The sequence below is a fragment of the Haliotis rubra genome, unplaced genomic scaffold, assembly GCF_003918875.1.
Source record: "Haliotis rubra isolate DU_JTF1 unplaced genomic scaffold, ASM391887v1 Scf265, whole genome shotgun sequence".
In the NCBI taxonomy this organism is placed as follows: Eukaryota; Metazoa; Mollusca; class Gastropoda; order Lepetellida; family Haliotidae; genus Haliotis; species Haliotis rubra.
In genome coordinates this window covers 254,357-266,111 of record NW_025766725.1, presented here as the reverse complement: position 1 = coordinate 266,111, position 11,755 = coordinate 254,357, and the positions used below count along the sequence as shown (strand labels likewise).

The 11,755-nt window shown below is 39.1% G+C and overlaps 1 protein-coding gene across 1 annotated transcript; it reads left to right on the top strand.

Annotated features, from left to right (window-relative positions):
• The first annotated feature begins 32 nt into the window (after positions 1-32).
• Positions 33-4,456, top strand: LOC124280325 (solute carrier family 22 member 18-like). The gene is made up of 2 exons (XM_046716221.1): positions 33-1,819; positions 1,864-4,456. The coding sequence occupies exons 1-2, from the start codon at positions 377-379 to the stop codon at positions 1,903-1,905; spliced, it is 1,485 nt and encodes a 494-aa protein (XP_046572177.1). The 5' UTR covers positions 33-376; the 3' UTR covers positions 1,906-4,456.
• Positions 4,457-11,755: the final 7,299 nt, after the last annotated feature.

Sequence of the window (11,755 nt, the reverse complement as noted above, 5' to 3'; positions counted from 1 at the left end):
TCTATAATGGCAGCTAAGGGAGTTAACTCTAGTTTGGTGCTCGGTATGTTCGGTGCTCGGGCATCATCAACGCATAACACGAATGCAAGAACTAAGAATGTAATGATAACAAACATTGTCTTATCTCTACGCATGTCCTTTTGACATAACCTCGTGAAAACACCGGCAAATGGACTCTGGATCATAATCACGTGATACTTTGTTTTGGATCAGTGTTAGTGGGACACGTCACAATCACATATCTCGGCTATCGTTTATAACATGTGTACTACAAAGTCCTTAGTCATTGCTAGCCAGTGCTGCATGCTCGTCGCTTGCGGTTGCCTTCATCTAAATTTGCTTCCCTTGACGAATAGTTCACAAACCAACAGCTACAATGCAGAGAAACGTCGCTTCATCGAAGCCTACTAAGGACTCCCCGGCTAAAGATTTTACTGACTTAAATTTTCGTGGAAACACACCCAGAGAGACAATGACAGGAACTGAAGAGCTAAAAACTGAAATGGATGACAGCCAGTTTATTCGGATAAGAGGCTGGAGGATACATCGAGTAATTGCTATTACTCATTTAAATATATTTCTGTATGCCACATGTTTTTGGATCCAAAATGGAACCCTGCCCTATCTGTCCAAGAAACTTGGAGTAGATCCTGTGATGTTTGGATACCTTCAGACAACTTTTGCAGTGGTCCAGTTAGCAGGAGGACCACTGTTTGGAAGGTTTGGTGATTTGTTTGGTGGCCGAGCTGCAATGACACTGGCTTTCCTTTCGGCAACACTTTCATATTTCCTTCTCGGTATGTCAACAAATGTTCCGATTTTGTTCATATCAAGACTTCCATCGCTATTCATGCATGCAATGCAAGGTGGTCAGATGATTGTGACAGATATCGGCGATACAAGTAAGAGGGCTGACGCACTCGGGAAGTTGGGCATGTCGTACGGCGTTGGAATGGTCATTGGCCCATTGATTGGAGGAATCTTGACAAAAGTATTGGGAGAGCAAAAAGCAGCATTTATTGCTAGTGCTGGATCTTTGCTAAGCGTTGCGCTTGTTCTGATGTTTGTACCAAAACACACCAAGAAATCAGACGTACAAACAGATACTTCTGAAAAGAGCATCTTTAATCTAAAGAAAATCATACAGTTAATCATGGGTCCTGGAGCATTGTTTTTACTTCTAGTTCGGCTAGCTTCAGGTGTGCCCATTGGAGTGTTTCAGAGCATGTTTCAAGTTGTTGCTCTGAATACATTCAAACTGGCACCTGACCAAAATGGCTATCTCATGTCCTACATTGGTATCACAAGCATGGTTGTGCAAGGGATCGGACTCGGAGTAATAACAAAGAATTTCAGCGAAAGTAAAATCCTGAAGTGGTCAACCTTTATCCTAGTATGGTCATACCTACTGCTCTCCTTTGTGACAAATGTACGCGAGTTATGTCTGGTTTGTCTCCCCTTAGTTGTAGGACTAACAACGCAGAACATTATCATCAGCAGCGCTCTAACAAAAACTGTCCCAGATGCAGACACTGGTGCTATGTTAGGAGTCAACATGGCAGTTAACTCGCTCGTGCGAAGTGTGTCGCCAACGCTTGGAGGTTACATGTTGGAAAATATTGGCTTTCCTTCTTTCGGTTATCTGGGATTTGTGACCAATGCTATTGTCACAGTTGTCCTCTTTTTGGAAGTTCAGATCTCAAAGTTCGATTGGACAAGGGAATGTATAGTCAGGGTAGTTGATTATTTATGTCAAAATATGTCCAAATTTCAAATATGTCCAAATGTCAGATGCCAAAGGAGCAAAGTTGACAATTTAATTATTTTATTATTTTGAGAGATGAGTGCATAATTATATACATAGCCATTTTAGTCATAGACTGTGTTAAATATATGCAAAAATAAAAATATATATTTTCATGATAGCAGTATAAGATATGACATGTATGAAGTGGTAACAAGTGGTTACAAAGTGCTACACAATCTCTTCCAAATCTCGTAGATAATTATTTCCAAATGTTTTTGTTCTAATCATAAGCATGCTTACTGCAACTTAAGAGTTTGTTTGGATTATTAAAGACTTGGTGGGATCATATTATAAACTTCAAATATCCAGGTTGTCATGATCTAGAATTGTGAACAGTGATTATTGAAATCATCAGTTAAAGAACAAAGTATTTTAAAAAGTATGCATTGGTGATTGTTAAAAGTGTTTTTTTTATTGTTAATGTTTGTTTTTGTAATACTTTCTATATTTTGTGATATTACCTGAGGATCAATGTGCTTGCATAATTGCTTTTGTACAGACAGTGTTTGTCTTTGAGAATGTCATTTGCATAAAAGCTTTTTAGAATCTGGAACTATTAGAATATCAGTAAGCTTTGAATTTATGTTTTCCAATCGTTATAGAATTTAGACTAGACTTATTTCTTGCATTATTTTTTAAATAAGATCTTTTCCATCTATGTATGATTTATTACGCATAATGTTATCCTTGAGATCTGGGCTCTGTTTGTGCATGTATGCATTGGTTACAATATTTGTTATGTGTCTTTGGGAGTAATGTTATTTTATACCTATTGCTGTCTTGGTAGGGTCAAAGAAGAAGAATATGTGTGTTACCATGCAGTTTCTCTACTTACCCATGGGGCAGTGGGGTAGTGGTTAAAGTGTTCACTCGTCATGCTGGAGACCCAGGTTTGATTCCCAACATGGGTACAATATGTGAAGCCCATTTCTGGTGGCTCCTGCAGTGATATTGCTGGAATATTGTTAAAGGTGGTGTAAAACCATGCTCACTCACTCACTCACTCTTCTCATCCTGCTCAGGAGCCTGTGAACCTGTACCTGTCTTGTTGATCGATGGCTACACTAAAGCTTCATCTTGTCCTTGTATTGTCTGTATTTTACACAACTGTATTTTGTGCATCTATATAGTCGGATCTTCATTTATAAAAGGGGTGGTGGGAAATGTGGAGCTAAAAGTGTCATCACATCAAAGACCTTGGTTCAGTATTCACAATGGGTACAGTGTGTGAAGCCCAGGTCTGGTGCCCTTGCCAACATATTGCTTGAATATAGTTATTCTTTAATACATGTATCTGAATAGGTTTTGTCAGGTATGGTCAAACAGTTCCCAATTGGATGTTTTGTACCCGACTCTTAAAACCTGCTGTTGGTACCACGGTAGAGTGCTGTGTATTGCCGGGATGGATCAAAATTTTCTATCTGGGTACCCCACCCCCTATTACCCTATCCTACCCGGATTCCTGACATCAAATTTGTAAGAAATGGCAATATTCAGATCGGAGATTAACATTTTTTTCAATATCCTAACCATGTATTATATTCAAAAGAAGTGACTGTAATTATGTCCAAATCTTCAAAGACTATACAACCTTTTAATCATGAAAGAATAGAATGTTATGTTGTTTAATCTATTGGTCACATGATCATAACGGCCCGGTATTGAGACGGCTACGCGGGTCCAACTCATTACCCACCCCAGTCTAAGTAAACTTAGGCTCAGTATTATTCGTTACACTGCTATACTTAGTCTAACAAAGCCTTGTAGAAGGTCGCGTCAGCTAACCTTCTGGACTGACCAATCAGAACACAGCTTACTAAATCGCGAAAGTTAACATTCGCAGATACTGTTTGAACCTTTACCTCAAAAACTCGAACAATTCCGAGTGCTATTTTTCGTACGATCGCTTGCGAGTGATACACGCAATGAGTAAACAGTTGCTGAAAATAGCGTTTTTGTCAATATTCAAGGATGTCATCTTGCGAAAATATAAGCAAATAGTCACCATGTCATTAGAAACCCATAAGTGTATAATACTGCAGGTCAAATATATGTGTTTTATGCAGATTTTCGTTTGTTGATAGATAAGTGTCAACGACCAGGGAAGAGAAAATTAAAAAAACGTTTTTTAAGTCCCGCTGAACTCTAACAACTAATCGTTGTCTGATTGGTTAAATCCGTTCGGCCGTCTCGCGTTTGATTGGACGGTCATACGTCGCTCAAAGGTTAGCTGACGCGACCTTCTACAAGGTTTTGTTAGACTCAGTATAGCAGTGTAACGAATAATACTGAGCCTAAGTTTACTAAGACTGTTACCCACCCATCCCGGGTATCCGGGTTACCCAGCCCTAGTTCTGTGATAGGGGTCGGATACCAGATAATAGTACCTTGACAAATTTTGGGATTTGGCAGCTATAGGAAATACACATGTTGTTTTTTGACCTTATTGAACTTGGCCTGAAATATTTACTCGGCATCAGCACCTCACTTCAGTTTTATTTACATCACTTTGAGTTATGAGCCTCAATTTTGTTTCTCAATTTTCCTGCATTGTATGAAAGATATCCATCCTCGACAACTTACATTGAATTAAAGGGCCAATTTCCAATTGTGTGAGTTTGTGGAAAAGGAATAAAAACATTCCTCATGCTCTTGTGTATTCAATAGCCAACTTACCCCCTTTGGGGGAAAATGTGCCGGAGAACCATTCCATCCATACCGGCATTAACATCAAGAGTGTTCAAATAAATTTTTGGCCATTTGTTGGTCAGATGAAGAAATTATTAATATGTTCTAGTAGGCGTTTATCATGTCTATGTTACACTTCATTATAGATTGGTAAACAAAGGGTCAGTGTCCTTCAGATGAGATCCTTTACTGCATTACGATACATCTCTGTGTTAGGTATGGTACTTCTTGTTACCCTGCCTTGTGATATTACACCGCGTTTCACCTTGCCTCTTGATGTCAAAATGGGGCCAGTGTGGTAGCCTAGTGCTTAAAGTGTCCGCTTGTCTCACCGAAGACCTGGTTTTGGTTCCCCACACGGGTGCAATGTGTGAAGCCCATTTGTGGTGTCCCCTGTCGTGATATTGCTGGAATATTGCAAAAAGCGGCGTACAACTAAACTCACTCACTCACTGATATCAAGACCTGAGTCATGTTAGATTATACACAATGAAGCATGTGGTGTTTTTACAGATTTCTTAGATGATTTATCTTCATTTCTCTTCTGCCCGAATTCTAATTTTTATTTTGTTCAAAATTAAACCCGCTTGCAAAACAGATATTCTTTGTCTTACGCCCATGTAGATACCATATTGTTTAGAAATGACACACAGCAAGACAACTGAACTTTATGGCAGTTTAAATTTGTCTTTTTGTATTTACAATCAGCTAAGCTTGTCTCAATAACTTGCCAACTCATACCAGGAATTGTGAATCAGTGATCCTTGTGTGCTGATACATATAGTACTTCTGAAAAGTATAGTATGCAGTAAAGATCTGATTTGAATGAGGTTTATAAATGGTGATCAACTGTTGATTTATCAAGTGGTTGCTATGATACAACACCTGTGGCATTTACCAGTTCCAATGGGTAACCAGCCACCAAGGTAACTTACTGGATATGGTGGTCACACTCCATGCACGCATCCAGGAATTTTGAAAGAGAGGTGTGTGTGTGTGTGCGTGCGTGGTGTATGCGTCGTAGCGTCGCGTCGCGTCGCGTCGCGTCGCGTCGCGTCGCGTCGTGTTGGTGGTGTTTTTAGGGGGTTGAAACACACACACACACACACACACACACACACACACACACACACACACACACACACACACACCTTGACTCTGCCAACACAAAAAAATCTTCAATGTGGACTTAAGTCCTGTCCAAATGGGGGACACCCCCCTCTGGATCCACCAATGGACTCGGTGACAAGGTTGACTGTTGATCATCTGATCCCAGAAATAGCATGATGCTAATGATATAAATGGCTTGTTTTTTTATTATTATTTTTTATCTTTTTTTTTTAATTTCAATAAGGACATCAATACAACCACATACATGATCCCCATGACAACAAGAAAGCCATGATTAGTACCACCGTTTTAGAACAACTGCACAGATGTTACTTCAACACACAACCGGTAAAGAGATCTTGTTTGAAATGAGGCTAGTGCACTAATACTAAGTACAGCCAGATTTATCTCATGGTTGCTTGTCGTAAGAGGCGACTAACGGGATCGGGTGGTCAGGCTCGCTGACTTGGTTGACACATGTCATCAGTTCCCAATTGCGCAGATAGATGCTCATGCTGTTGATCACTGGATTGTCTGGTCCAGACTCGATTATTTACAGACCGCCGCCATATAGCTGTAATATTGCTGAGTGCGGCGTAAAACTCACTCACTCACTCACTCACTCATGGTTGTTAGTATATTAGTGTAGGACCGCCTGTAGGACCGTGGTGCAGTGGTTAGAGCGTCCGCCTGGAGAGCCTCGGTTCGATCCTGACCGCGTCATACCAAAAGACGTTAAAATATGGTACTTGTTGGTCCCTGCCTGGCGCTTGGCATTAATGGGTACAACAAGGACAGGTCGGCTCGGAGTCAGTATAATGTGTCTGAGTGGGGTATTCATGCTTCACTGCGGCGTGGTATCTCGGTGGGCTAGCACTATAAAACCAGCTTAAGTCTGGGCTAGTACAAGCAGCCATACACACGTCGTCATATGAGCGAAATATTCTCAAACACCACGTAAAACCCGATTTCACCCCACCTCACCACACCTATTAGTGTAGTCTTGAAATGTAAGACTTCTAGTCAGCTGCGGTTGTTTGTAAGTCGCTGTAATGTGACAACAACCTAACTAATTACCAGATGGAAAGTCTAATACAAGTCAGAATTAGTGGAATATTTTATTAGTCTCTGAAAATATTGTATGTTTAATTTTGAAATATAATTTTGATAGAACCTAGTAACTCCATTTGAATTGGAAAGGATCCCCAGTGAGACTCTGAACGTATCTTGCTTCATTTAGAGATTGCATGGTCGAGTGGGCTGAGCGGAGGCGGTAATATAGTTCAGGGGCTATGAGACATACCACTTAACACTGGAACTTGCAGTAACTCGGCATAATTTAACTACAAAAACGCTTTGAAATGTGTAGGCCGAGGCCTTTACTGATTGTCAATGAAACTCAAAGTTTACTTCATTACCTATCGGACCGCCTCCGTGGTGTAGTGATTAGAGCGTCCGCCCGGAGAGCGGAAGGTCGCGGGTTAGATCCCCGACCGCGTCATACCAAAACACGTTAAAATATGGTACTTGTTGGTCCCTGCCTGGCGCTCGGCATTAATGGGTACAACAAGGACTGGTCGGCTCTGAGTCAGTGTAATGTGTCTGAGTGGGGTATTCATGCTTCACTGCAGCATGGTATCTCAGTGGGCTAGCACTATAAAACCAGCTTCAGTCTGGGCTAGTACAAGCAGACGCACATACACATACACACGCATGCACGTCGTCATATGAGCGAAATATTCTCCAGCACGACGTTAAACCCAATTTCACCTCACCTTACCTCATTACCTATCTGCATCAGGATATGAGGACGCTCCACAGAAGGTAACGTCTTGTGAACCCTAAGTGCTCTTTGAATGCCCAATTGAAATGAAGAATGTTTGATTTTTGAGCCAATCAGACATCAGCTTTTGACAGGCAGTATAAAATATAACAATGTAATACTGCGGTAATCTTTTTCATGTTCAGATTTCCATGATTATATCATATATATGATGAAATCAGATCCTTGTCTGAAAGCTTTCTTCCTCATACCAAGAATTTTTAACGCTGTTTAAAAAGATCTCATAGAGAAGTATCTCATCTGAATAAAAGAAATAATGAAATTTGATCATTCTGATCATGAGAAGTTGATTGTATGGTAAAGGAAATCCATGGATCCCGGATACACACATATAATTTAGCAAGATAGACAGATGTTCATGAAATAGTCTGTAATTGGACTAACAGCAGGTAGTGAGCTTTATCACCATATGTGACAGTCTCTCATCGTCCCTGATTGATGGCTGTTGACAGCTGTGTGTGGACCATATTAATAACCATTTGCAGTTCTAAACCATATTTATTGGTGTCTTCTATCTGAATGGAAAGGTTGGAATCATTCCAATTAGCAGAATAACATTTTGGAAGAAAATACTTTCCATTTCAGTCAACATGAACAATGTATGTGTTTTCTTATTGTTAAAATCAATAAAAAATATTATATGTACATTGAGACCCCTGATACCCGGACACATTCGTTTTGGCGTAAATCGTCCGGAAAACTGAATATCTGGATTCCTGTCATCCAGGCTTTGGTGTTTAAACGGTAGTGAGCATACACTTCTGGTTTAAAATCAATTCCAAACAGCGTGGTCGTTTTGATTTGCCAGTTACAATTCACTCGGTGTCAGATAGGCGAGGGTTCCGGATATCTGAGGTTCCGGTATCCGGGGTCCCACTGTAGTTTATGTTTAGTTCGTTTTTAGCTGTTGTCTCTTTTTCCACAAATTTAAGCGCCCCGATCAACTTCTAGTGAAATCTGTAGCTAATCATTATAAGCGCCCTCAACCAATAGTGAAAATTTGCATATATTTTATCTGATTGCGTATGGGTATAACAGATTGTGTTTGTACTTGATGCAAGAACTAAGTAGTACACGATTACTTAACTAAAAAAAACCTGTGGTTCAGTCCTGTGACATTTGAACTTTGAAGTTTCTTTACTACCCCCATTCTCTTCCCACAGAGGTTACTTGTCATTTCTTTCGTAGGAAGAAATGACAAGTAACCTCTGTGGGAAGAGAATGTACTACCCCTAAATGAAAACATAATCAGGGTTTTACATTGACCTACAAATCTTGGGATGCTGAGGAGATAAATTACTGTTCAAAGAGGCAATAAACAGAAGTCACTCACTCACTCACTCACTCACTCTCAGACTCCCTTACATGTTATGGTAAAACTGAAATACTGTGACATTCATTCTTGTCTCTGTCGGAGACCCTGGTTCTATTCCCCATATTTATCCAATGTGTGAAGCCCATTTCTGGTCCATTTTCTGAGGCCTTTGGAAGTCGAAAAAGGGGCGTTTATTATATCTGTTTTCAGAAATGAAGGAAAAGTAACCTTGCCCATGTGCTAAAAACTGTCCTGTAAAAAGATTAGACACAGTTTTGGATTCACAAGGCTTTATTCTACAAGATGACATAAGATTTAATCTCCATTTGTTCATAGTAGTTGAATGAGAGCACTCTGAAGACAGGTGCCGTCGGGCTGAAGAACGGGAAAAGAACATGAAAATTGAAAAAATGACTTTTTGAACACTATAAAAGAGGAATAAAATATATCACATATAATAAATTATATGATGAAATATAGGAAGACTTCACAAGATTATAATTGATATTTAAATAATGATTTTATGTTTAATTAATTTAACGAGTGAATACTTAAAATTAATAAATACTTCAAGTTCTTTGCTTTTAATAATCAATAAATATACAGATTTGTTTAGTGAAGGTTACTAACAGGATGGGTTTAAGTCATTACTTTACAATTGGGACTTAGGAATTTTTTCTTTAAATTGCTGATGAAATCAATTATTTTTTTAACAATGAAATCTCATTTACAGTCAATGGCCCTTTGTAATGTTGATGATAGTCTCTTTTCCAGGCCTCTTCTCATCAAAGGCAGATAACATATTTACAGGTTTGTTTTTTAGAAGTTCTAATATTCTTGAAGGAGCAGATAGTTGAGTTGACAAATTAACTTGCTCAGCAATATTCCAGCTGTATGGTGGCAGTCTGTAAATAATCGAGTGTGGACCAGACAATCCAGTGATCAACAGCATGAGCATCGATCTACGTAACTGAGATACAATGCCATGTGTCAACCAAGTCAGCGAGCCTGACCACTCGATCCTGGGCCTTTTACAACAAGCATGGGTTACTGAAGGTCAATTCTAACCCGTATCTTCACAAGTTTATTAACTTGCAATAGTAATGGAATATATTTAATGAATGTAAATGATACAGGGTAGGATAAAAGTGAAAGTGTAAATCTTCTTCCTGGCAGCTTGTATACTCCTAAGGGAGCTGAGAATGAGTTTTAAGAGCATTAAGAGTGTTGTAAAAAACAGTGCCACAAAGCATTCACTATGTGAATAGAATCTGACGCATAATGTACTTGCGATGATAATTACTATGATGATGATTATTATTATTATATGGACATAATAGCACTCATACTGTAATTTTTTGTTGAGTATGTCTATTTATTATTCCTTATTCTTGAAAGGATATTTAATCAAGACAAGTTGTTAGTTATATAGAACCAGGGAGGGTAAGTGACCATCAAGACTCACTGGAAATGTGAACTGTTTAGATTATTATAGTTATCATCCATGTACATGTACAAGTGTCTCACAACTATTCTTATGTTTGTAACTTTTGATTTTCTAATCTTTGTCTAATATGGGTGAACAAGAAAGTTGATGACCTGATTTGAATTTGTTTCTGTCTTTCTGTGTTAGAAATATTAGTTTGGGTGATAGATTTGCTCATGTTCAAATATTACGAAAATATTATCCTAAATCTGGGCTTGATTTACGGAAATGAAACGTGCTTGCACCCGGTGCAACCTTAGGTAATAACCATGTTGCACCAGAAAAAAAACAGGTTGCACGATACTAAATAGTATATCATGCTTGTGTTTGGGTATTATGGTTTAGGACATGATTATAACAGAAATATTATGGGCCTGATGAGATCATTTTCTGTTAATTCATACACTTAACGACATGAACAGTAACGGGCATTCAATCGCTGTCACTGTAAACATCAGTGTCATCAGTTTCTCATCATGTTTTTTTTCCCAGCTGGGTCTGTGTTCATTGAACAGTTGAATATTAACAAGCACTGGGTGCAAGTTGGTGCAGTAAACTTTGTTATAATGAACTGAAAGGGACCACTTATTTTAATTTGTTATAACCGTAGTTCATTATACACATTAAATATAGAGCAAGTGCCTTGGGCTAAAATCAGTTCATTTTATCTGTTTGTTATAAGCATGATTGTCATAAGCGTAGTTCAATATACACATTAAATATAGAGCAAGAGCCTGGGACTAAAATCAGTTCATTTTATCTTTTTGTTATGAGCATGTTTGTCATAACTGAAATTTATTGCAGTGTATAAAAAAATAATGCCCGTCTGACCGCCGAAACGGTCTAGATTTCTGACAGACGGTGTAAATTTACCGCTAGCCAGCCCGATGGTCTTGTAAATATTTTAGATGTTCCATACATCTGAGTAAATTCACCATGTTTGGTATGGTTAAATCCATTTTGGGCTGGTAACATTTTGAAGTTACCAGCCCTGATGTCTGGCTGGATTTTTGGCTTATTTCATACACTGTTTACTGTATAAATGGGGGTTGTGCGGTAGCCTAGTGACTAAAGCGGTCGCTCGTCACGCCGAAGACCCGGGTTCGATTCCCCACATAGGTACAATGTGTGAAGCCCATTTCTGGTGTCCCCTGCTGTGATATTGCTGGAATATTGCTAAAATTTGTATGAAACTAATCTCACTCACTCACAATCGTATAAATATGAGGTTACAGTTTCTGGTTTGCACCAGTGCAAGATCTAAATGTTTAAATTGAACCTTGTCAGCCTGCAAGGCACAGTTAGTCTTCCTAACTCATTGAGTGTCATACGTCCCAACCTGACATATTTTGAAATGAATGTCTTGTACTTCTCAGTGACATTTGAGGTGGTGGGGTAGCCTAGTGGTTAAAGCGTTCGCTCGTCACGCCGAAGACTGGGTTCGATTCCCCACATGGGTACAATGTGTGAAGCCCATTTCTGGTGTTCCCTACCGTTATATTGCTG